This window comes from Phoca vitulina, unplaced genomic scaffold, assembly GCF_004348235.1.
Source record: "Phoca vitulina isolate PV1807 unplaced genomic scaffold, GSC_HSeal_1.0 scaffold15, whole genome shotgun sequence".
NCBI lineage: Eukaryota > Metazoa > Chordata > Mammalia > Carnivora > Phocidae > Phoca > Phoca vitulina.
The window spans coordinates 16,313,471-16,341,011 of record NW_022589718.1 but is presented as its reverse complement, the minus strand read 5'-3'; the positions used below and the strand labels follow the sequence as shown (position 1 = coordinate 16,341,011).

Here is a 27,541-nt window from a genome sequence, read left to right as displayed (position 1 = left end):
GTTTAAAGAGATAGTCAAGTTAAAATGAGATCATGGGGTGCGCCAGTATGATCAGGCATCCTTATAAAAAGGGGAAATTTGGACACAGATAGGCACACAGGGAGGATGACATGAAGGCAAAGGTTGGGGTGATGTATCTGTGAGCCAAAGAACATAAAAAATTGTCAGCAAACCACCAGAAACTAAGCAAGAGGCAGAGACAGATTCTCTCATGTAGCCTTACTTCCTTTTTTCCCTAGAGAATCAATATTTTGCTAAAGAATTAATAAGTTATCTGTATGGACAATACTGTAAAATGAAAACATTAAATATCATATTTATGGTGTTATCTTGAGGATAGCGGTTGCACAAATGTTTCGTTTTGTTTTTGTCTTGCCACCACTTCGTTGTGGAAGAAAATCTCGCCAGGGCTGTGCATTATCACATCCTGACTTTGGAAAAGCTGCCATCCTAGAGCAATGTATGATTACGTCCGGAGGCTGTAGAAATGTTCTTTCATTAAAAGATGAAGTTAATGGATGAGGTGCTTTCTCCAAACCTTCCCCCCCGCATGGGGCTTAGAATTTTTTCCATCTTTTCTACCTACTTCACACACACACACACACATGTACACACACACACACACACACACACTCAGGTTGCTGTTTTTTTTAATGCATTAAAATTTTTTCTAGGTGACTGTGATGTGTGTACTCCAACTTGCATGAAATACAGTAAATCTTTTTTTTTTTTAGATAGGAAGACAAAATTAAAAACAAAAAAACAAAGAAGTTAAGAAAAGAGGGAGCTCAAAAAGGGGAACAGGCATTTCAAGGCCCAGCACCCCTGGTTAAATTCCAGAAAATTGTTTTTTTTTTTTTTTTTAAAGATTTTATTTATTCATTTGAGACAGAGATATAGAGAGAGAGAGAGAGCATGAGCAGGGAGAGAGGCAGAGGGAGAGGGAGAAGCAGGCTCCCTGTTGAGCAGGGAGCCCGATGTGGGGCTCGATCCCAGGACCCTGGGATCATGACCTGAGCTGAAGGCAGACGCTTAACCATCTGAGCCACCCAGGTGCCCCAAATTCCAGAAAATTGTTAAGCTGTTGACTTCTACATCTTTAACACTGTATTTGGAGGCAACATAGTCCTCATTTACAAATTTTACTTAAATCTATCTATGCTGTCATTTACGAATTGGCCCATCTTTAATTGGGCCCCCCTCTAACAAAGGGCTCTAGAATCTGTTCACATTGCAATACAACAGTCGTTCCTTCCTCCTGCCCACAGAGAATCATTCCCTGTAGAGGCTTTAACAAGCTCCTCTCATACTTCTCATACTTCCTAAAATTTCTGGACCACCCATAGATTCTGGGTGGAGAACCACCCTTCTCAGTTCCATGAGAGTGGCAGTTGGGGGCTGTATACCGAGCTCTTCTGGAAACAGAGGTTCTCACGGGCCCTGAGCCTGTGAAGCTCCATATCCTCCTGAGGGTCATGGAGGCAGCATTCTACCAACTCAGCACAGATACCGCGGCCTCCTTGTTAAGACAGAAATGTTACCTACAAGACAGAGTGAAGTCTGGACCCTTTGGAGGTATTCCACCTACAGGAGAGGGCGCCCCTTCTGGCCTCAGGCCCTTGCCAGTTGATAGGTGCTAGAGGAGGTTACTGCTCTCTTGAACCCCTGGCTATGTGGGTAGCCCTTCGGGATCAAATGAGTGAACAGCAATGGGAGTATGTACCCTTGAAGGATTGCATCAAAACTACCCACAATGGAGTTTACTGGAGAGTTCTCGCTCCCTTTCATTCCTTAATCTGGACATCCTTGGTAAAGATTGGGATCCAGGCGTCAGCCAGGTTGGCTGAACTTCAGGCAGTCATAGTACCCTGGCCAACAACTGGCTCCTCTGTGCATGTTTACATCTTGGGCCATCATCAGTGGCTCCACCAAGGGTAGTAACGGCAGTTACTCATCCAGAGTTTCTCACTTTGGCGAACGTGACTATGGGAATCTCTTGCCTCACAGGTGCTCAAAATGTAAATCAAGGTTACATCCTAAAGCCACAGTACGGGCCTCACTTTACTCACTTTGGAGCTCCAGGCGTGGTTATAAGTGACCATTTCCCTTCTAAAAATACATGGTGCTGGGCTATTGAACAAGGGATTCGGTGGAACTGTACTACCCTCAGCAGTCCCAGGCTCCAGGCTTCACAGAGCGCTATTAGGGCATACTTTAGCAAGCTAAAATTTAATTAAACGCAATACAGTGTATTTCCGTCATCAGTCAGATATCAGGGGTGGATTATAATAAAAAGTCTGATTCCATTTTTGATGTTTGACAGTCAAAACTTTCAGGCCCCACCCTCCTGCCCTGCATTTGGGCCAGCTCATAAGAAAGCCCAGGTGTTCCCTCATTTGTTACTGGCAGGAAATTCAACCCATGCTAGTCTCAGCCCACAGGTGGGAATCCTCATCTCAGCCCTACTCTCTAATCACAAGAAGAGCCAAGCCAGTCTCATTTCCTCCCTTTCGAGCCATGTTCAGATCTGCCTGGGAGCCTGCCATACGTCCCCCCGAGAAGTCCTCATTGTATGAGTAATAAGCCTTTTCATCACCTCTCAGGCATCGTGTGGGGTCATCAGTCTTGACATCCAAAGCAAATTTTTGGGAGGACAACCTGCAGCATACTTTCTCCTCAACCTCAATTAATACCTCAACGAACAGTGGGCTCAGTGAAACTAGGCTTCAGGATTATTTGAGCCACCCTGATAGAATCTTGCAGTGTTCCCTGTAATTTGAGACTGTTGCAAATTGAAAAATATCTGAATTCTCTATTCCAAAGGGTATTATCAACTAAGAATAGAAGTTCAGCTGTCTTTTCCTTTTCTGTTTCTTAAATTAACTATTTCTGTGTATAATTTTCATTTGTCAGTTCCAGACAAAGGGGAGGGCCCACACCTTCATAGAGCCATAATTCCTATTTCTCTGCAAGTTGTTTACACTGCTGCAGAAACAGCTAGGTTACTATATTAGGTTTCATCATGAAATAAACTAGTATGTTTAAAATTGGAGGTATTCTGAGCTGGGTGTCCCAAACATTCCTAAACAGTTCTGAGATTGGAATTCGAATGACTCAGATGTTCAGAACTGAACTTTCTTTTCTCTCAGTCTGGCACATCACTTACTTCAGTTTCAAGGATTTCATTATTATAATGTTTGTTAAATGCATAGAGATTTGCAGATGCAGAATTTTTTTGATAAAAATTCTAGATGACAAAACAAACTAAAGAGATGCATATTTAGGTAATTTATATATTACAATTACATAAATTCCATATTTGTATAATCCTGTCCGAGTTGCTGGATACATTTTTTGTGCATTGGGGAAATATGTGGTTTCCTAGCATCTGATCGGATGGGCTTTCCTTTCCAGCTGCATGGGAATCTCTTGAGTTCAGCTCTAAAGAGCTTGGAAAAAGGATATTCATTTCTTTTGAATATTTTCAGAGACAATAAAAAATTTTGTTCAAGTTTAGCAGCAAGAATTTTTACCACTGTTCAAAATTGCAGAAAGTCATGAATTATCTTTAAAATTAATAATTCAGATGATTTTTTTTCTACCTGAAAATGTGGATTCCAAAGAAATATTTGTATATTCTATAAATGAATGCTGTATTAATTAGTCACATACTTCAGGAAAGATGTCTTATCAAAAACATTCTGCTAATTTGCCACTGAGAAAATGTATGTATATTCTTGATAAAAAGGAATCCAATACATGAAAAGAGAAAGAAAAATTATAGAAAACAGCTACACAAAAGCAAAACGTTGACAGAAAAGAGCATGCCGGCAGATTATTTTTCTTATTTTGGTGCAAAAGATATATTAAATCGCATGGTTTTGATGTACTTATTTTTTCATCCATGAAGCTTTTCTTGAGCAACATCATGCTCAACTGTGCTAAGCACCATAGATATGATGTAAAGTCTTGGCACTTAAGATGCTCACAATCAAGTAAGAAAGAAAAACAAATTAAGACACAAGTGTCATAATATGAATTTATATTAATGCCTTAGGAGCATAATTAATTCTGATTAGTCATTGTTTTAAGGTTATGGGATGAGTGAAACAAAGGTAAGTTTTTAGGCTGGGTCAAAGAGTACACCAAACCATATGACCATATCAACAGATGCAGAAACAAAACAAAAACACTTGACAAGATCCAAAATTTTTTATGATAATAACATCTGATAAATTTAGAAGGGAACTCCCTCAACATAAGTCCATTTATAAAAAACCCACAAACTAATATCATACTCAATGGTAAAGACTGAAAATTCTTCTCCTAAAACCTGGGACAAGACAAGGATGCCTGCTTTCTCCACTTCTCTTCATTATAGTACTGGAAATTAGAGCCAGGGCAATTAGACAAGGAAAAAAGAAAGGTAGCCAATTTAGAAAGAAGAAGTAAAATTATCTCTGTTCATAGATGACATAATCATATCACTAGGAGGCCCTAAAGAATCCATTTAAAAATGTCAAAGCAAATAAGTGAATTGAAGCAAACTTTCAGGATACGAAATCAGCATACAAAAATCAGTTGTACTTTCATGCACTAGCAGTGGACATCCATAAAGAAACTGGATTGGGAAAAAAAATTCACCTACAATAGCAAACAAGGGAATAAAGTATTTATTTATACAGTACTTAGGAATAAATTAAACAAAGGAAGCACATAACTTATACACTGAAAACTATAAAACACTGCTGAGAGAAATTTAAAAAACTAATGAAAAGACATCTTGTGCATGGGTTGGAAGACTTAATATAGTTAAGATGACACTGCAATCAAAGCAATGTACAGATTCAATGCAATCCCTATCAAAATTCCAGTAACGCTTATGACAGAAATGGAAAAACCCCATCCTAAAATTTATATGGAATCTTAAGAGACACTGAATAGCCAAAACAGTCTTTTTTTTTTTTTAAGTTTTATTTATTTATTTGTCAGAGAGAGTGAGAGAGGGGGACAAGCAGGGAGGGGGACAAGCTCCACAAGCAGGGGGGGTGGCAGGCAGAGGGAGAAGCAGACTCCCCGCTGAGCAAGGGGCCTGATGGATGCGGGGCTCAATCCCAGGACCCTGGGATCATGACTGAGCCAAAGGCAGATGCTTAACCGACTGAGCCACCCAGGCAACCCACCGCAACAATCTTGAAAAAATAATAACAGAGATGAAGATTTCACACTTACTCATTTCAAAACTAACTACAAAGCACAGTGATGAAACATTGTGGCACCAACATAAGGGTAGACATATATATAGATCGATGGGATAGAACTTAGTGTCTAGAAATAAAAGCTCACAGTTATGGTGAACTGATTTTTGACAAGGGTGCCAAGATTATTTAATGGGGAAGAGCAGTCTCTTCAATAATTGTGCTGGAAAACTGGATTTCCACATGCAAAAGAATGAAGACTTATTTCACACCATAAATTTAAAAAAATAATTCAAAATGGATTAAAAACCTAAACATAAGACCTAAGGCCATAGAACACTTGGAAGAAAACAAGAGGACAAATCTACATGACCTCAGACTTGGCAATGGCTTTTTAAATATGACACCAAAAGCATAGACAACAAAAGAAAAAATAGACAAATCTGACTTCATTAAAATTAAAAACTTTTATGCGCCAAAGAACACTATCAAGAGACTGAAAAGGCAGCCCACAGAGCAGTAGAAAATATTTGCAACTCATATATCTGATAAGGGTTTCTTTTTTTTTTTTTTAAGATTTTATTTATTTGACAGAGAGAGAGACAGCAAGAGAGGGAACACAGGCAGGGGGAGTGGGAGAGGGAGAAGCAGTCTTCCCGCTGAGCAGGGAGCCTGATGCGGTGCTTGTTCCCAGGACCCTGGGATCATGACCTGAGCCGAAGGCAGACGCTTAACCGACTGAGCCACCCAGGTGCCCCAGATAAGGGTTTCATATCCAAAATATATAAATGACTCCTGCAAGTCAACAAAATAGTCAAAACAACCCAATTTATAAAACAGGCAAAGGTCTTTGAATACACATTGCCCCAAAGATAACACACATATGGCCAAGAAGCACATGAAAATATACTCAACCTCAGTAGCCAAATGCAAATCCAGAGCAAAATGAGATACCATTTCATACCTACTTGGGTGGTTATAATTTTTAAAAAATGGAAAATAACAAGTGTTGGCAAGGACACAGGAAAACTGGGACCTTTGTACTTTGCTGGTAGAAATGTAAAGTGCTAGAACTGCTGTGGAGACAATTTGGCAGTTCTTCGAAAAGTCAAACATAGAATTACCATGTGAGCCAGCAATTCTACTTTTAGGTATGGACCCCAAAGAATTGAAACAGGTGTTCAGATATTTGTATGCCAATATTCATAGCAGCATTATTCACAATAACTCAAAGTGGGAACAACCCAAGTGTCCATCAGTTGATGAATGAATAAACATACATCTAATGTACATGCATACAATGGTATAGTATTCAGCCATAAGATGGAATGAAATTCTAATACATGCTACAATATGAAAGAAACTAAAACAATGTGCAGTACATAAGCCAGACACAGAAGAACAAATGTTATGATTCCACTTACATGAAATATCTAAATAAGCAAATTCATAGACACAGAAAGTACATTAGAGCTTACCAGGGACTGGGAGGAGGAGAAAAAGGGGTGGGGTGGTTATTGCATAATGGATCTGGAGATTCTGTTTGGGGTGATGAGAAATTTTTGTACAATATTGTTAATGTAAATAATGCCAGTGAATGGTACAATTAGCCATGGCTAAATAGCTAATTTTATATACACATACATATTATCACAGGGGGAAAAACCAACGTACAGAAGAGAGTGCATCATAAATTATCTTTGGTGTTTATATCCGCATAAACACTGGAAAGATATAAGAAACTAGCATAAGTGGCTACTTAGAGTTAACATGAATATTCAGTTCATACACACTAATTAGGTTGTACTGGCTAAAATATAGGAATACTCTGTCCTGATTGGTAAGTGGCCACTCCCCAATTCCCTGAATTTCTTCTACCTCCACTCTCATCCTGGGATACCTGATTGTCTCATGATCCAGCAAGTAAAGAATTAACTCTGGCAGGCAGGGCTCTAGCAGGCCAGCATAGAATGAAGTGGGATGGAAACAGGGTGGCAGGAAAACTGCACACTCAGCCTTTTGACATCCTTTTGATTGTTTGAATCATGTAAGTGTATTACCTATTTACTATAATGAAATATAAAAAAATTAAAAAGAGTATACCAGCTATAAAAGGCAATTAAGAGAATCTGAGCAACACAAATGCATACCTGTAAACCATAGTGGCACAAAGAACAAGAGAGCTCAGGGAAGTGCAAGTTCTGTGGAAAGGCTTAAATATGGGGGGTCAGGGTATAGGCACGGAGGATGAGATTAGACAGGTAAACATGGGCCAGATATGAAGGAACATTTATGTGATATTAATTAACTCGAGCTATTTCCATTGCCCTGATAAATCATTATTTTTTTAATCAAGGGAATAACTTGAACAGGTCTGTGTGTTAGAAACATAGTTCTGACAACTGTAGGTAATGGAGTGAAGAGGAGAGAAGCCAGGAGAGGGCTGAGATGATGAGGAAAGTGGTAACAAGATGGAAATAAGAAGTCACGGTCAGAAGATACTCAAGAAGAATGATCCAATGGTCTTGCTGAAAAAGTTAGCTCGGGGGATGTTAATAAAAAAGAGCAGGAATAAATAATGACTCTAAGATTTCTAGCTTCGTTTACAAAGGGGGTGGATTATGACCTTTAAAGGGGAATTCTAAATGGGAAATTATTCAGAATTTTGATTATGTGAAATGTGAATATATTGAGATGGCAAAGATAAAGCATGACATAATGTGGATTTCAAATAAAAAGTTACTATGAAAATGGTAATGTTTTCCATTTTATTTAGGAATGACTAAGAGGAAATATGCTAAGTTCTACAGGACAAAACAGTATCTTTGTACATAAATGAAGATCTAAACTTAAAGCGTATTATTGGAATATGATACAAAAACTATTTTGTGCTGTTTTTTACAAATTTATTTTTGACCGTGATAGCTTAGGTGTTAGACATGTAGAAAACTGACCTCCAGATACTGTCACTAATTCTAAGGATTTGTATTTTTATAGAGAAATAACAGATATGATTTCTTCAGAATGCCATCTAAAACTTTTCCCAATAAATGTACTTTCAAAATACCATGGTATTCTCTAGGTATTCTCTAGTGTCTCTATTGTTTCATCAGATGAACAAGAAGAGTTTCATAAAATCTTTATGAACAAAATGACTTTCTAGAGCACTCTCTGCAAGCATTCTACCCTCAATTCTGTATCTATCTCCAGCTACCCCCTTTCTCCCCACACAGCTACTTCTAAGAGTAGTGTGTATTCATAGTCTTCATCTCCTTACCTTACATTTATTCCTCAATCTACTTTGTCTGGCCAATATCCATAAGTGAAGTGGTTGTTGCTAAGGTCAACAGAGTCCAACACATAACTAAATTATCTCACAGGAACTCTCTGTTGCATTAGCATACTTAGCCCATCCTTTTTGGAATGTTCTCTTTCTTTGATCTCTGTAACACTACACATTTCCGGCTTCCTTTATCCTTCTATGATCATTTCTTCTCAACCTCCTTTGCTGGCTTATTCTCTTCCACCCAGCCATTAGTTGCTGAATTTCTCAGGAGTTGCTCATAGCCCCTCCTCTCTCACTCCACTCTCTTCTAGAAAAGTTTACCATATCTTTGACTTCAATTTCCAACTATAGGTCAGTGATTCCACCCCATGCTTTATTTCAAATCTCTAGGTATGACCTTTTCTCTAGACTGCAAGCACAAATAACCAACCATTTCCCAACCTCTCAATGTAAATGTCTTAAATATACCTTAAACTAACCATGTTCAAATAATCACACTCTTAATCACTACCATCAAAAAAGATCTTTTTCCAATGTTCCTTTTAATGGTATCTTTCATCCAAGTGCACAAGGCAGAAACTTAGTAACATTTTTAACGTTTACCTTTTTTTTTTTTTTTTTTTTTTTTTTTTAAATTTATTTATTAGAGAGCGAGCGAGAGAGAAACAGCATGAGAGGGGAGAGGGTCAGAGGGAGAAGCAGGCTCCCCGCTGAGCTGGGAGCCCGATGTGGGACTCGATCCCGGGACTCCGGGATCATGACCTGAGCCGAAGGCAGTCGCTTAACCAACTGAGCCACCCAGGCGCCCTAACGTTTACCTTTTATTAAATCCCATGTCCATTTCTTCACCAAAGACTGTTAATTAATTATTACCTCCTAAGTATCTCTTATATCTCTGTACTTCTTTCTATCTGTATTGTCAAACCCTAGTCTAAACCACCAACATCTCTCTCCTGGATTTTTGTAAACACTTTGTAGTATACCAACTACAGCGTTGCCCTCTATAATCTGAAAAAAAAAAAAAAAAGTACTGGATGGAGAGTTTTTAGTCCACGTATCTGTGAAGGAAGCAAAGTTAAGTCTTAAATTGGTTTTGTAAGGGCCTGTAAAAATGATGATTATTCAAATACACAACAGAAACATTTATCCACATTACACATTATCATTGGTAAACTCTATCTCCTGTTTGCAGAGAGTAGGTGGCTTGGTCAAGTAGTAGAGAAAAGGTGAGTGACAAGCGCTTTTTTCATTCTGCCACATCTGCTCTGTATCTGACCTTTCAAAACCACAGTATCTGATCTGACTTTTCTCATTCAGTCTTTTCCAGATTATTCTGGGGTCATCTGAAAGCCTGGGAAAACCCTCCTGATGTGCATCTCCAATAAGGGTAAGAAAGTCTTTGGTATAAAGGTGTTTGTCTATCTTCTCTTGGAGTAGAAATGACTCCAGTGAAGTCTTCTTCTGTCGCAGAAAGGCAGATTGGGCCAGTTCTGCTCTTTTTCTGTTGCAATGGGGACACCAAGAAGAAATGTGTTGCTTAGCTGTCGCCACCTGTTTTGGGGTTGTCCTCATGTTTTTTAGGTAGATTCTGTTCAAAAGTTCATCAGGGACGGTACAGTTTAAGGCATCTTTCTCTGAAGCCTCTGTATCCAACCTAAGCTGTGGCTTTTGGTGTCTGCTCCTCTTTTTCTCCTTAGAGTTTGCTCTGCGATGGATCAGGTTTATCTTAACGGCACAAAAAGACTGCAGGGCATTCAGTTCTTCATCAGATACCCGAGTGGTTTCCGTTTGAAGTTTAGTGTCTGATTGGTATTGTCCAGAGTTAGCTTCTTTGCCCTTGTGATAGTTGATCCATTTTCTACTGAACTTCTTTTCATTATTTTGGTAGTCTGAAAGCTCAGATTGTTTGTCTCGATACTCCAAGTGCATAGTCTTTCCACTCCCAGAGGCAGGGGACCAGGGCGGCAGTCCTCCAGAGGAGCTGAAAGCACTGGAACTCCGTACCTCATCAGTCAGCGTCTCGTCAGAAAGGTCTGCCATAGCCCTGATGTCCGTTTGGGCCAGTCCCCCTTGCTCTTGTCAATCCCCAGGCTTCTAGGCGAATGGCTCTCACTTTGCATCAGACTTGGCTCTTCATCTGCTCTGCCCTGATTCAGACAGGCTCAGGAACTGGTCCCGCCGGAGTCCACAGGGGTCGGTCCCGGAGCAGGCGGCTCAGCAAGGATCCTCTTCCGGGCTACGCCTTCCCGGCTGCCTTGGCAACGAGGGCGGTCATGCGCAGTGGGTGTCAGAGCTGGGCTCCTCCTCTTTCCCCGCCCTCTCCAGCTCAGACCGCTTGAGCGGGCGCGGATCTCGCTGGCTTTGCAAAGCGCGGGCTCCGTTTGCTCTGTAGCGACTCTTCCTTGGTGCTATTTTAAGTACAAAATCTATCAGTCCTTGAGAGAAGCTAGCAAACTGTTTTTTTTCAGAGGTCTCACAAGTGTACGTGTGTGAGGCTAGTGGGCATAGGCAGGTTCTAATTCGACAATGTATGCCCCGCCCCTCCCCCCCAAAAAAGCTGGCCAAAAAGCGCAGGCAAAAACACGTCTGCAGATCATAGAGCCAGACCACCTAATTGTAGACCATGTCTTAGAATAAATATCGAACGACTGAAACTATCCCACGAGACTCCTGCCTGCACATCTTGCACAACTTTCTGTGCTCCAGGATTGGGACGACATTCTGTGCTCGGATTTTCCCAAACGCAGGTTTTCAGGTCTTTGGTTCAGGCAGTTCCCCTCAGACTGGCACGTCAACACCCCTTTTCTTTATGTGATTTATTACTGTTCCTCCTTCAAGTCCCATTTTCTCAGGAAGGACTTCATACCCACCCTGCCCCAAACTCTTTACAGCCTTTATTTCATGGTTTGCAGCTATATGATGATGCCCCCTCACCCCATCACCCCACTAGATTAGAAACTCCATGAGGGCAGAAACTAAGCCTGTGTTGCCCAGTACTCACCAGGTACCTGACACATTAGAAGGCATTGGATAAATCTGTTAAATAAATGCATTGAATGACTGTGAAAACAGAAATAAAGATAACCTCACACAGATCTAGTGTACTACCAGCTTACGGAACTCCAATCTTTATCTTTCTGAACCGCCCACCCCAATTTACTCTTCTACCCATGACATATCCCTTAAAGAGAGCCTTTTTAAAAACATGGTAGAATTTTATTAATAACTGTTCTCATGAATTATAATATGTTGACTCTGAAGATTGGCTTTTTCTAGGTCTTAATAAATACATGAGTCTAGGTCTTAGTATCTGAGATAATTTCAAGAGAATGGGTTCCCTAGGTCAGCCCCCTACCCCCCATGTTGTTATTCAAGTCTAACCAGATATATTCAATGTTATCCCAAAAAATGTTCATATTTTTAGGAGCAAAGGGTCAAAAGTCTGAAATATTCAAAAAGCATCTTTCAAATATGAACCAGCTTCACATTGATGATAAAGAGATTGCAACTTCCTGTATTCAACCCAGATAATATTTTATCATATAATATTAGCATTTAAAAAGAGGTAGCAGATTTGTGGATAGCTGCAAGTGATTTCCAGCATCTCAAGGGCTCAAGATTTTCATTTTTAATTTTTATTTTAAAAACCTTCCTTATTCTCTGAATATTTATATGTAATTCATTATAACCCATATTTTCCCCAAAAATATTGATCAAAAGAGCTATGCTTTATAATAAAGCATATTCATATCATCCAGTAAGCTATTTTTAATAACATTATCCTAGAAGCAGATGCATTTGGGGAGAATATTCTGTTATCAACCATTTTTTTGGTAATAATCATGACCCAATAAATTGTTTAATACTCTAACATGGGTGTTTTCCAAGGTACAGTCAGTCCCATTCCTTCTAGGGTCCTGACAAAATCGAAGGTTAGGGGAACTTGTCAGAACCTCTCCTGGCTATCTTGTCTAGGCCTTGGACACCCATGGTACTTTGGCTTCCTCCCGTAAGCTGGCTCTTTTTCTTTCAAAAGCATGTGTGAGAAGTGCCAGAGAGAAGGTGCTTTGGCTCCCACAGTGTAGCCCACTGTCACTCAGGTGACTTCCTCTGGCAACATTGTCCTCCAGAAACCTCAGGCATCTCTTAGGGGCTGATGGGAATGTTGGGATCCTTTACAGACGGAATTGTGGCTGAAGACTGCCTGGAGTTGGGGGGTGGGCGGAATAGGAAGTAAAGAGAGAAATTAGGTGCTCCTGGACTAACCATGTGATGGCACTACTTTTATTGCCTTACAAACACTGTCTCTTCCTTCCAAGTTCTTAATGGGGAGCAGGGCAAAGCTCTTTTTCCAGCTTTTCCTCAACAATCAAATGTGTTTACAGCTATGGGGCTTAACCCCAGAGAGAGGAGGTCAAAATAAATTAGTCTTCCTGTCTGATTCCCTTTCTCTCTTCTTTCTCTTTTCTTGGAGGGAGAAGGACACACTTTCAGTTTCTTCCTGTCTGACAAACACTTCTCCCCTCAGGTATCATAGCTCCTTCCTTCCCAGGTGGCCTTTAGCCTGTACCCCTTCCTGGAGCCCTTGTGGTGTTCACAGTACCAGGAGGGAATCTAGTGTATGAATAAGGGAAATTAAGTTGACAAATCTTTCAACAATATTCTACCCTTTACATAAACTTCACAGCACTGTACTCAGTTCTGTGGATCAAACAAAATGAAATATTTTCTCTCCTCCTGAGGGTCTAAGATGAATGCGTCAGAAATCTCACTGTGAGAAACGACGTTTGCAGAGTAAAGAATCTTACATCACTCATGTTAAAATAATTATTTCAACTTACAGGACAGTACTGGTTCTTCATTTCTTTTTTTTTTTTTTTTTTTTTTTAAAGATTTTATTTTTTTGACAGAGAGAAAGACAGCCAGCGAGGGAACACAAGCAGGGGGAGTGGGAGAAGCAGGCTTCCCGCCGAGCAGGGAGCCCAATGCGGGGCTCGATCCCAGGACCCTGGGATCATGACCTGAGCCAAAGGCAGACGCTTAACGACTGAGCCACCCAGGCGCCCCTGGTTCTTCATTTCTTTAAAGTGTTTTTCCCTCACAAATATCTCAATTTTTCCATTCTTGTTTCCTGTGTGTCTTCTATAATTTTTCTAAAATTGATTGCCTTATGCAGAGTTGCCTTTTACTTTAATAATTATTGTTTTGCAAAGGTAATATATGTTTTTTGTACTTTAAAAGATAAGGATAAGCCACTAATATTGATTTTTAAGTAAGTTACCTGAATTCTGATTCCCCAAAGATTATACTACAAACACTTATAAAACATTTTCTATTTTTCCTTGAATAATTTTTTGTTAATAAAATCTAGATTATATTTTGTTTTATGAACTATTTTCTTCAATTAGTAATAATATGGCTTTTCCATTCAATTTGTAAAAATTCTTTTTCAACATAATTTCAACATATTTGATTTATTTAACTAAATTATTTAGCCACAAGGTATTTCCAGGTTTTTTTGCTCCTAAAAATTATCAGGATAAATGTTTCTCTAGCTAAATCTTTATATGCATTCATAGCTATACATTTATGATAAATTCCGGAAATTATAATTGATGGTCAAATGCATGTGCAGTTTGAAGGCTTTTAAGATATCAGTTCTTCCCTTGCACATTTTACCCCCTGCTGTAGTATGTAAAATCCAACATATAATATTATTTTATCCATAAATACTTCAGTTTATAACTCCAGTAGGTAAGGCCTTTCTAAAAATATAATGCCATGATGATTATCACATCTAAAACATAATAATTCCTTAATATCATCTAATAATTATTCTGTATTCAAATTTCTCTGTGTCAAAAATGCCTTTTTGCGAGTTGCAGTGCTTATAGTAAGGTCTGTTCACTGCATTTGGCTGATACAGCTCTCAAGGCTCTTTTACTCCACAAATTCTCCCCAAGTACAAACAATTTTAAAAAAGGAAAAAGAAAAGAGCTGACACATTTAGCTTTCTTCTCTGTATCTACTATTACATTCCCTATAGACAATCATTAAAGTTTTTGATTTAGTCTTTCGAGTTTCCTTTTTTTTTTTTTTTTTTAAAAAGATTTTATTTATTTTTTTGACAGAGAGAGACATAGCGAGAGCAGGAACACAAGCAGGGGGAGTGGGAGAGGGAGAAGCAGGCTTCCTGCCGAGCAGGGAGCCCGATGTGGGACTCGATCCCAGAACCCTGGGATCATGACCTGAGCCGAAGGCAGACACTTAACGACTGAGCCACCCAGGCGCCCTCCTTTTGAAATTATACATCAATACACATCTGTACGCCCTTTCTTACAAAAAATATATATATTCTACATACTCTACACATTGCTTTACACTTTCTTTTTGCTTTTTTCTTAAAAACGTTTCTGGAATATCACTTCCCTTCAACCTATACACACCTTCCTCATTTCTCTTTACAACTGCATTGTATTGTGGGAATGTACCAGAGTCATTCCCACATTTTGGTGAGCATTGTGGTCCTATAAGGAATCAAATTTTTCTTAGTATTTGGGGAGGTATATCTCCAATAAGATTTCTGGGACTAAAATTAGCAAATCAAAAATTCAGGCATGTGTAGTTGTTGGATTTTTTTTCTTTTTTTTTTTTTAAAGTATTTCCAAATTCCCCTCTATGGGGGAGTATATATTTTGCATTCCTGCCAGCCATGTATAAGAACAATGGTTCCCAAGAGCCTAGCCATCACGTTATGTATTCAGATTTATGACTTTTTGTGAATCTAATGGATGAGAAATGGTATGTCAGTGTAATTTTAAATTGAATTCTCCTTATTATAAATGAGATTGAACACCATTTTATGTGGATAAGGGCCACTTACAGTTATTTTTGTGTGCACTGTCTATTCATTTTACCCATTTTTCCACAAGATTTTTGATTTATTCTTCTGATTCTTAAAAAAGCACTTAAAATCACTTCAATATTGGAAGTATTAGCCATTTGTCTGAGATAAGTCCCAAATGATTTTCCCACTTTGTCTTTTTATTTGGTTATGCTGTTTGCCGTGCAAAAGTTGGATTTTTTATTTCATATAGCAAATATATCCATCTGTTTCCTTAGTGTTCTAGAATTCTTAATCATATTTAGAAAAATTTTGTCTACTCCCATATTATAAATAAAGTCACTCATGTTTTCTTATAGTATTTGTGATTCTTCTTCTCTGTATTAACATTCTAATGCTTTTATAGTTTCTTCTCTAATATGAAGAATGAACCTAATTTTATATTTTTCTGTATGGCTACCCAGTGATCCCAACCATACTTCCCAAAATGTTCTTTGTTACCCCCCTGCTTTTAGATGCTGACTTTATCATAAATTCCCACACACACTTAGTTTTTGTTTTGTTGTGTTTTGTTTTGTTTTGTTTTCTGGAATTTCAACTTTAATGCAACAGTCTGTCCTTCTATTTCTACATACCAACACTATACTGTTTTAACAGACTTTATAATATCTTTTAACTTCTCACAGGACCAGACCCCTCTCCTCATTTTCAGGAGTTTCTTATATGTTCTTATTTCTTTATCTTTCCAAATGAACTTTATAACCAACCTGTCTTGCTTCAGGATATATATATGTGTGTGTGTGTGTGTGTGTATGTGTATATATATATATATATATATATATATATATATATAGGCTTTTATTAAAATATGCTAAGTTTATAAACATTGAGGATTTTTTAAATTGGGTCTTCCTATCCAGAAATATGGCATGTCTTTACAAGTATTTAAGTGTACTTTGGAATCTTTCAGGTAGCGTCCTCATTTAGGTTCTTTATGGATTTTATTTTGTTTTATTTTATATACTTTTATGCTAGTGACCGTAAAGGAGGTTATTTCTTCCACTGTATCTTGCAACTGATTATTATTTATATACTGGAATGCCGTTGATGCCTGTATTTTTATTTTATAGCCTGATAGTTTAGTAAATGTTTATTGTTTAGAGTAGCTGTATCTTTGTCTTGGATTTGTAAAACATATATAAAACTTCTGATAGTTTAGAAATGGTTTTGATCTTGGAAAACAAAAGTCGGAATGATCTGCGTGACGTAGAATTGCCCTAGAAATGCTACTATAGCAAAGCTCTGATAGATAGATGATAGATAGATAGATAGATAGATAGATAGATAGATAGATAGATGATAGATAGATAGATAGATGATAGATAGATGATAGATAGATAGATGATAGATAGATGATAGATAGATAGATGATAAATAGATAGATGATAGATAGATGATAGATAGATGATAGATAGATAGATAGATAAAATATTGAAGAAATTCATCAATTATTTTATCTGTGTGGTGTATTAATTTGCTGGGTCTGCTATAATAAAAAACCACCAACTGAGTGGCTCAAACAACAGAAAATACCTCACAGTCTAGAAACTAGAAATCTGAAATCAGGGGCTGTGAGGGAAGGGTGTGTTGCAGGCCTCTCTCCTTGACTAGTCGATGGCTGTCTTCATGTTCATGTCTGTGTGTCCAAATTTCCCCTTTGGTAAGGACACCAGCTCTACCGGTGTCCAATATTGGCAGCCCACCTTAATGACCTCATTTTAACTTGCTTACCTCTGTAAGGACCAAATCTCTAAAAGGATACACGTTCTGAAGTACTGAGGGTTAGGACTTCAACAGAAGAATTTGGTGGGGATGCAAGTGAACCCATAGCATGTGGTTTTTATGAAAAACAGATTAAAGCTTAATTTGATAGTCTGCCTCCAGGATAGACTTTTACTGTAAAACTGCTTCTGATTTGCTAAGTGAGAAAAATAGAGTAGTTAAATACAGGGACTTAAGAAAAGACCAACTGCTTTATAGGTGTAGGTAGAGCTACATCCTAGGAAGTAATTTCGACTTTATTTGTCTGTTAATTAAGAAGTATCTTTGTTTCGGATGAAGGCCCTTGGGGGCCATGTGAATACAACTTATATTCTCTGACATTATTACAAATGTGACTGGCCAGACTTTAGAGAGATTGCTCACATCTAGTGTTTTAAGTAAGAAATTATTGTTCTTCCTGGAAAATAAGAAAAATTTAAATTTTTAATTTTATACAGATCTTTTAAAATATTTTGATTGAAAAAAAAATAAAATGGGGCACCTGGGTGGCTCAGTCAGTTAAGTGTCTACCTTCAGCTCAGGTCATGATCTTGGGGTCCTGGGATGGAGCTGCCTCTCCCCTGCCTCTGCCCCTCCACCTCCCAACCCCCCTACTTGTGCGTGTGCTGTCTCTCTAATAAGTAAATAAAATCTTTAAGAAAAAAATAAAATATTTTGATTGGTATATTTCAGGGTTTTTAATGTTTTTAAGCATTGATTTCCCACTGCTTCATTTGAGTATCTGGTGAAATTCCAAACAAGTATAGGGCAGAAATTACTCAGTTATTTTAGAAATAAATATCTCCAATATATTTAAGTGCATCAATGGTGATATTCTTCACAACAAATAATGTTAAGTATAAAGTTGAATTGTATGATCTCTTTTGCCATTTTCTTGAAAATTCTATGATAACAACATAATATATAGGTTTTCTAGGCTTATTTACTTCCCTTTCACTGTACTTCAAGTTGAGAACCATTTTCAGCATATTTATGCAAATTTTATGAAATTAGGTCCCTGGGCCTTTGGGCAATACTATTTAATACTGACATTGGCATCCAGGAAATTAATATAAATCAGAACCTAATTATAATACATTTCTCTTCAAAGCACAGAAGATGTGTGAAATGAATCCAGAAATTTTGCCATTAATTTAAGTTTGAGTTATATAGTTTTGTGTTTTCTTGAGGGCCAGAGGTCTGTGACTCTAGATGATGGAGAACAAGATTTGAATTCACAGTGGTTTTCCTGAAAACTACTACATAGAATGATTTTTCTTCTCAATATCTTTGCAAAGCATTTTACAGTAATTTTCCTACTTACAAAGTGAGCTTTCACAGTAAAATGAATATTCATATGATTGCATAGGGTTGAATGTCATAGAAATTGCAAATAATTTCATTTGAGACCAATATTTCCATAGAACTATTTTGTTGAAGTGTTCAAAACAATCATAAAAATCTCACTATGCTCTGGAAAGACATCTAATGCAATAAATTGAGCTCACAGACTCAACTTATTTTATCTCCTTATTTTAGATAGGCATTTTCCAAAAACAAACTCTATCACTGAAGAATGTAAGACTGTTTCTTTAGAGCCTTCCATGCTTAACGTGAAAGCTGTCAACCCAGGAGGCTGAAACAGAGCAAGATTATGAAACCTGAGTGAATAGCTCATTCTTTGTGCCCATGTCCTTGCTGCATGCTGTCTCGTGGTACCAGCTTGAGAGGTATGCACTATGATAGCTAATGAAGCACTTCCTTTATGTCTCACTGACCAGAACTCTTATTTGAAGCCTGTATATTATGCCACTGAAATCTCACAATATCAGCCTTTGTTCTAGCTAGCAGAGACTGTTTCTTGTCCTTTCTGTGGCTACATTTCATGCATCAAACTTGTTAGACCCTTTACGAATAAGTGTGGCTAGATGCCATTAAGCTAATTCTTGCTGTTTGTAAAGTTGTAGAGTTGGTTTTGTTTTGTTTTTATCTGCCCCTTTTTATTACCGCATCCCCCAAAGCCAAGAACTATAATTTTGAAATCATGTGGAGATAAAAGCTTGGAGGTGAAAGCCGCTGAGCCTCCTGCAGGTCCCTCCTCTTTATGAAATATGTGATAACACTTAACATTATAAAAACAAGAACAAGAATAAAATTCGTCCAGAATGAAGAGAATGGCATCAAATGGATCAACCCTAATTAGACTACTTAATCCTAAATATGAAGTATTAAAAGTGGTCCCCTTGTTATATTTTAACATATTATTCTCATACTGTGTTATCTGATTGGGCATCAGACTCCCTCACCTATTATTATATGGATAGGCCCCAATGCAAGCTTTGATAAAGTGACCTAAAGAACAGTCGATAGTGATTGCCATAACAGTCTATAAAATATGGGTTTCAGTTAACCTAAATACAAACAAGAAACGTTAAAAGATTCCTCAGAGCTTGTAAATTTTAAGAAGAAAAAATTATGAACCCCCTCCCCAAACTCAAGTTGTATCAGCTCCTTCATTTTTGTTTCTTGTAATATAATAGGGATAGAAGCCCCCATCTCTTGGGTGCTGTTAACTATTAAATAAGGTAATATAGAATAGAGCTTGTTACCCAATTTGGGGTAATTGCAATCACCATCCTTGCAATTCCAGGGTAGATTTAATAGGGAACCTAAAGACTGAGATCCTTCTAATGGGCTCCTACATTATGAGTAAACTAATTTTTAACAAGCATTCTACTTTTCTGATTCTGATTTTTTGCCTTTGTATTCTACCTACCCAGGAAGACTTATCCAAAGCACTAGTACACTTAAATGTGTAAAAATCACTGAACAGCAAATAACTACAAACACATAAGTTACTTCCTCAATGAAAAAAAAACAGAAGTAATTAAAACACAGGAATTCTTGGGGTGCCTGGGTGATTCAATCGGTTGGGCATCCAACTCTTTATTTCAGCTCAGGTCACGACCTCAGGGTTGTGAGATCAAGCCCTGCATCAAGCTCTGCATTGGGCACGGAGCCTGCTTAAGATTCTTTCTCTCCCTCTCCTGCTGCCCCTCCCCCCCTTAAGAAAAAAAAAGAATACACAGGAACTCCTTAAGCTCTACCATTTCAACATTTCTATCATCTTCATATTTTTTTCTGGTTGTCTGATCTCCCAATTTTAGTGAGATGATCAAACTTTTCAGGTCAATAGAATATAAATGTTAGAAAAGTTAATCTCACAATACCAGCCATTGTTCTAGCTAGTAGAAGCGGAATTCTTTCCTTTACTAAAATCCATGTACCAAATTTGTTAAACTCTTTAAATGCAAATATATTTCCCTGCATAGAATTTATTTTGCTTTCCTCCTGTCTTCATATATTTATTTTTAATTTTTTTCTCTTCATATTTTTAGATTAAAAAATGTTTTCTATCAAATTTTTTAATCTTTGGCTAAGGAAAGTACTGTTAGTGCATAAGGCTATCTATCATCTGAATTAGCTTCAGATTTTGTTTTCATGTTAGGACATATGTAATAGTATTATAATATATTCATATATTCATGTATTATAATCATAATAATAATAGCCTGAAATGCAATTGTGTCAGACCTATAGTTTCTCCAATAATTGCTGAATCACCTCTCCCCAACACCTATTAAAATATTTTTTAGGGGCACCTGGGTGGCTCAGTCGTTAAGCATCTGCCTTCAGCTCAGGTCATGATCCCAAGGTCATGCTCCGCAGGAAGCCTGCTTCTCCCTCCCCCTCTCTCCCTGCTTGTGTTCCTTCTCTCGCTGTGTCTCTCTAAAAAAATAATAATAATAAAATAAAATAAAATATTTTTTAAAGTATACCAGAAAAACTATTGAATTCTAACAAAAAATTCTCCCCATTCCTCACTTAATATTTGTATTGCTTAGAAGTATGTTAAAGATTAAAATCAGTTTTGGAGTGGCAATTGTTTGGAGTGGGAGTTGAAAATTACAATTATGGTTTCTGCCAACTTTTTAAAGATTATATGTAGATCTTCATTTCTAAGTATTTCGCTATCTCATAGGAAAAGATATCTAGGTGTCTATTTAATACATGACAAGTATATCTGAACAGAATGATTAACCAAGGTAAAGACAATTGTCATGGTATTTTGTCAATATTTTTGGCAATTTATGTTTGAGTTTTAAATTCTCCTCTTGACTGGATGTTTCTTAAAGTAAGTACTAATTTTTCCATCTATTTGGCATGTCCACCCAAGCCCCACCTCCCAGCATTAAACTATCTCAGTCAGTTCTGCCATGGCCCAGTGACTCAGCAACACTGTGTTCTAAGGCACGCAGAACAAAAGGAATGCCAAGCAACATACTTCCACTTATGTAGTATTCTGTTTCCCATAAAAAGACAGTAGATTTTTTTTAAAAATCAACTAATTTGATTTCCTACACCTTTTCCTACTGTTACTAAGTATTTGGAGATACTTGTGCCATCGAAAGTCTAGAATTATTAGATATTAAAGTAATTAGACAATAACAGAAATTGGATAATAGGAGTATGGTCAAGAAATGGTGGTTATGAGGTTAGGAACTCATGAAACACAGGAAAGAAACCTATATATGAGCCAAGGAGTCTGAATCCTTGGGATCATTGATGCGTCCTCCTCTCCCCAGATCCCCCCAGTCACAAAATCCTGTCATAACACCCCACCCCAGGCTGCTTTTCTTCAGTCACACCCCCGACACTGACATCCTTCACTGGATCCAGAGCACCTGTCTTCAAGTTGGCCTCAAAACCTCTAGACTCTTCCTACACCCTTCACTTCCTTTCTCCCTTCTTTCCACTCCAACGCCTCTCCAAATAATTATCCCCATTGCAACTAGGGTAGAGCACATCTCCCCTGCATCATGTTTCTTATTGCTTCTCATCGGTTTGTCTGGTCAGAACCATAGCTGACACAGGTTGGCTCTTTCAGATTGAAAACAAACAAACAAACAAAAAACAACAGTGAAACATTCAGGATAATAGTTACTAAAGTCTTGACATAAAAAATACTTGAGGAAGAAGGAGAAAGGAAATTGCTTAAGCAGCTGAAAATTCACCCGAGAAAGAGCCTAACACTCAGTATTCAACAGCAACTTTCTCCTGCCTCCTACCCATTCCCCTCACTGATTACTACTCATCCTTCAGGTCTCAGCATATCCATCATCTGAGACAAGCTTTCCCTAAGACCTCTACTGCTCCTACTTTCAGAAAACAAAATATGCACACAACAATGACCACATTATAAGTCTACAATGGTGTCATAAGTTTTTCATGGTAGGTCATAACTGATAGACTGTAAGCCCTACCAGGACTGCAAAACATCTGTCTTCTTCACCATTAGGTTATAGGTCTTGTACATATCAGACCATCAATACATTTTGAAAATAATAAATGAATTAAATGATCAAGTCATTGATTTGTTGGTCTGCCAACAGATGGCAGCATCTCTGATGGCTTCCTCCTCAGAAGTAAGCCTAGGTTTTCCCTGCTTTTGCATTGCATATAATATTGAGTCAGCTACTTGAAATAATTGACCAGCCAGGCCTCATTCAGTAAAAAGCACTCCAGTTAAATGTCCAGCCTATGTCTGCATTTGGGTCCTAATCTTTGGTGTGGGGCCTGACCTGAGCAGCAGCTTCAAGTGGTGCAGCCCAGAGACCTCTGCCCCAAAACCCCTCAGAAGGAGACTGCAGGAAATAGGCATCATGAGGGAGTCTCAGAAGAGGCAGTGTACCGGGGAAGGGACCAGGCCTGGACTCCACATAGCTTTTCTCAAATTCTGCTGTGCTTTAAAATCACCTTTTATAACATTTGGTGGTAGCCAGACCACACTCAATGATAATTAAATCAGAATCTTTGGGGGGAGGGGTGGACCCAGACATCAGTATTTTCTATAATGCTCTAGGGGATTCCAATGTGTAGCCATGTTACAGATCCTACACTCCAGGACCCTATTATCAGTTCTTTAGGACCAGGAGCGTTGGCATCACCTGGCAGAGTCTTACAAGGGACCCAGCCCCTCTCAGACCAACTGAATTGGAATTTGCACATTAAAACAAAGCCCTCCATAATTCCTACCCATGTTGAGGCTTAAGAAGAACTGCTCTATGACACCTGTTCTAAATACCCTTTTATAAAATAGCCACACTTCCCATGACTACCTTATGCCTGGCCAGGGCTCTCTCTCTTTTCTCTTTCTGCCATTTGCCCTTCTCCCCCCATCTGTGTTCCAGTCATTCAGACCTACAGTTGCCGGATGTGCCACACTTTTTCATTCTTAGTAAATTGGTATTTTTCACATTATAAAATATTTTAAACATTCAGAAAGTTCAGAGGACAGATGCAACTAGAACCCTTGTACCTACCATTAACATGTAACAAAAATGATTGGGTCCTTTGTCGTTAAAAAACAAAAACATGTTACAATACTAAAATGAAAGCCACCTCGTCATTCCTATCCAGTTTTATTCCTTACCATTCCTCCCCAGATGTGTTCACTATTCCAAAACTGGTATATTTTGTATCTTTCCAAACATACTTTTTTCCCCCATTTGGAATAACATAGCAAATGAAACATACAAGAAAACTTGACCTCAGACAGCTTATATTCTACTGTATGGAGACATATAATAGCATAATAAATCAGTGAATTACATTAGAAAGTGGTATGTGACATGGAGAAAAATAAAGCACAGAAGACTGAGAACGAGGAAACTCTGAGGTGTGTTGTGATTTTAAATTGGGAAGATCTCTCCAAAGAGATGAAATTTGAACAGACATGAAGGAGGTCAGGGAATGAGCCATGAAGTTGGTGATGAAAAGTTTTACAGACTAAGGGAACAACAAGAGCAAATGTCTTCCACTGAGAGCAGTCTGACATGCATAAAGAACAGCAAAAGTGGTTGGGCTGGCTAGAGCAGATTCATGGACTTGGAGGTTAATAGTGGAGCATGAATTGAAAACCTTATTGTGTGGGGCTTTGTCAGCTATTGTAAACTCTTTGGTATTTTCTGTGAGTGAGAGATAAATAGTCATTAGAATATTTTAAGCAGACATTTTAACAAGATATCCCTGCCTGCTGTGACAGATTTTAGAGGAGGAATGGGGAAGTGTTATGGTGTTGGAGTACAAAGATAGAAGCAGCAAAGTCCAAGCAAGATATCATAGCTTCTTGAACCAGAATGGTAGCAGTGGGAGTGGTAGGAAATGGTTATAGTTTTGAGACATTTTGAAATTGAGCTTAAAAGATTTCTCAGTGGCACTGGGCATGGGGTGTGAGGAAGAGGAGAGTCAATGAGGAGAAACTGGAAGGATTGAGTTGTCAGTAATGTAAATAGAAAAGACTAAAAGACTGGAAGAACAATGTTTGGAAATTTTAACTCTGAGATGCCTTTGGACACCTATGTGGAGATTTCAAGTAGATATTCCAGGTTATAAGTATGGAAACCAAGATGAAGAAGCTGGATGGCGATATAGAATTTTGAAAGCCATGTGTGTATAGATAGTTTTTAAAGCTATGGAGCTGGGTGAGATCACAAGAAGAGTGTTTATAGATGAGAAGATAAACAAGCAAGCCTTGTGGACTCTAATATCGAGGATAGGAGTGTGAGGGGGATCCAGCAAAGAACACTGAGAAGGAGTAGCAAGGGAGATACAAGGAAAACCAGGAGAATGTAGTGTTCTGGAAGCCCATGGATAAAAGTATTTCAAACAGAAGGAAGTCATCAACTGTATCAAATATCCTTAAGTAAGATAAAGGCTGAGAATTAACCATTAGACTTATTAATGTGGAGGACTTTGGTGACCTTGACAAAAATAGCTTTGAGTTGGGGGGATCAAAGATTCATGGGAACTAGGTTTATAGAGAATAGAAGAGAGAAAATAGAGACAATGTGTGTAGGTAACTCTTGAAATGCTTTGCTATGAAAGGAAACAAAAAAATGAGAAATAGCTGGAGGTGCAAGTGAACTCGAAAGAGGATTGTTTTTAATATGAGAGAAAAATAGTATGTGAGCGTACTGATGTGAAATCCAATCAAATGGGAAAATATGTAGATGCAGAGACAGGAAGAGAAAGGCAGAAGTGATGTTCTATGTACAGCAGGTGAGAGAGAAAGGGATTTAGTACATGAATGGAAGGGCCTTCGAGAGATGCACAGATACTTCATCCAAAATAATAGAAAGAGGGGCGCCTGGGTGGCTCAGTTGGTTAAGCGACTGCCTTCGGCTCAGGTCATGATCCTGGAGTCCTGGGATCGAGTCCCACATCAGGCTCCCTGCTCAGCAGGGAGTCTGCTTCTCCCTCTGACCCTCCCCCCTCTCATGCTCTCTGTCTCTCATTGTCTCTCTCGCAAATAAATAAAATCTTAAAAAACAAAAAAAACAAAATAATAGAAAGAAAGGTGGCGTATACATATATAAAAGCTGCTGGTCCATAATTTGCAATATAATGATTTATAAAGGTTACTTCATGGATCATTAATAATCAGTGGCACATTAGTAACTACTACTATCGAAATTTAATATGTTAAGGTTCTGTGGGCATTGATAGCTATTGCATTAATGAGACCAATATCGTGTAAGCTGAAATAACAAGATTTTAGTTTGCTATTCCTATTCCTAGTTCTGTGGATAGGCAATGACAGCCAGCTAAATTCCTTAAAAACATGCTGCTTATCCTTAAATGGAAATCTCTCCTCCAATGTACCCTAGAAGGGGATGAAGGAAAGGAGAGAGTAATGCTGCCCCCATGATCAACCCCCAGACTTGTTTGTAGGCAAATCAATTTTAAGAAATAAATATGAAGCCAGATTCCCTTAAAACTCTCTATGCCTGGATATGTCTGGAAAATCTTTCTGTGCTCCCAGAGATATGTGTGTGCAAATTGAAGACCATCGTTTGAAAGAATGAGTGCTAAAGTAAATATCTAAAAGCTCAGTTCTGGGGTGCCTGGGTGGTGCAGTTGGTTAAGCATCCAACTTTTGGTTTCAGCTCAGGTCCTGATCTCAGGGTCATGAGACTGAGCCCCACATAGAGCTCTCCACTCAGCACGGAGTCTGCTTGAGATTCTCTCTCCCTCTCCCTCTGCCCTCCCACTCATGCTCACTCTTTCTCTTTCTCTCTCTCTCTAAAATAAATAAATAAATCTTCAAAAGCTCAGTTCTTAGTCTTGGCTCACTATAACCCACTGTATAAATCACTTAGTTCACTGAATCTTAATTCTGTCTTTGCAAAGTAAGTGAGTTGGGCTAAGGCAATATTTTCCAAAGAGTTTTCAAATTAACACTCCCCATGAATGTTCTTAATCAAAGAAGTTTGGGAAATGCTATAAGCTGTGCTGTTTTTGCAGAAAATACAATGCACAGTGGTAGAGTAAATTCATTGAGAATTCTTGCAGGAGAAAAACCTGTTTATCTTCATTTAGTCCATTGATTTCTAGACTATTTCACCATAAAAATATGGGTTTTTTTTAATTAAAGAAAAGATTTAAAGGATCTCTGAACCAGAATTTTCTGTGATTCTTTCTAGCTGTGTATTTCCATTATTTAAAAAAATATATATTTACTTTTTTAATTAAAGTATAATTAACATACAGTGTTATTATATTAGTCTCAGGTGTTAATATAATGATTCAACAATTCTATACATTCCTTGAAGCTCATAATGATAAGTGTACTCTTAATCCACTTTACCTACTTTACCTGCTCGCCCCCTCCCAACCTCCCCTCTGGCAACCACCAATTTGTTCTCTATATTTAAGAGTCCAGTTTTTTTTGTTTGTCTCTCTTTTTCTTTGTTCATTTGTTTTGTTTCTCAAATTCCACATATTAGTAAAATCATATGGTATTTGTCTTTTTCTGACTGACTTATTTCATTTAGCATTATACCCTCTAGATCCATCCATGTTGTTGCAAATGGCAAGATTGCACTCTTCTTTATGGCTGTATAGTTCCATGATTAGACATGAAACATGCAGCTAGATTCAAGTCATAACTGTAGTTAGCAATCTGATTAAATGACTCATCTATTCAATAGGATTTAAGCTAATTTTAAGACAGCTAAAGCTGCTTTAGAAATAACTAAAAGAATGTACGTAATATTTTGCTTTAAGATTCTGTTATTTCATTTCTTTTCTCTTTCTACAAAGTGCTTCTGCAGAAAACCATACGCCTCCATATATTTATTTTTTCACCATTGGACAGGAATGAGGATTATCCTCATCCTTAATATTAAAATTCAAATTATCCTTAAACATCTCAAGCAGATCATGCAAAACCTCAGTCTTGGTTAGCGTTTCTCTATTGTATAGTCAGGGTAGTTGTCTGGTTCTCAGATCAGATTCTGGAATCTCAGGGATGAAGATACATCACTTGTT

General features: G+C 38.0%; 2 protein-coding genes across 2 annotated transcripts in view; one reads left to right on the top strand and one right to left on the bottom strand.

Moving 5' to 3' along the window:
- Nucleotides 1-27,541, top strand: part of DLC1 (DLC1 Rho GTPase activating protein) — a 486,810-nt gene that overhangs the window by 21,532 nt on the left and 437,737 nt on the right. The window contains exon 2 of the mRNA XM_032413503.1: nucleotides 9,802-9,871. The gene's annotated coding sequence lies outside the window, so the exon portion shown is untranslated. The remainder of the gene's footprint in view (nucleotides 1-9,801; nucleotides 9,872-27,541) is intronic.
- Nucleotides 7,317-10,748, bottom strand: CUNH8orf48 (chromosome unknown C8orf48 homolog). Its single transcript, XM_032413509.1, has 2 exons — nucleotides 9,303-10,748; nucleotides 7,317-9,087 (listed from the first exon to the last, which is right to left on the bottom strand). The coding sequence occupies exon 1, from the start codon at nucleotides 10,522-10,524 to the stop codon at nucleotides 9,637-9,639; it is 888 nt and encodes a 295-aa protein (XP_032269400.1). The 5' UTR covers nucleotides 10,525-10,748; the 3' UTR covers nucleotides 7,317-9,087; nucleotides 9,303-9,636.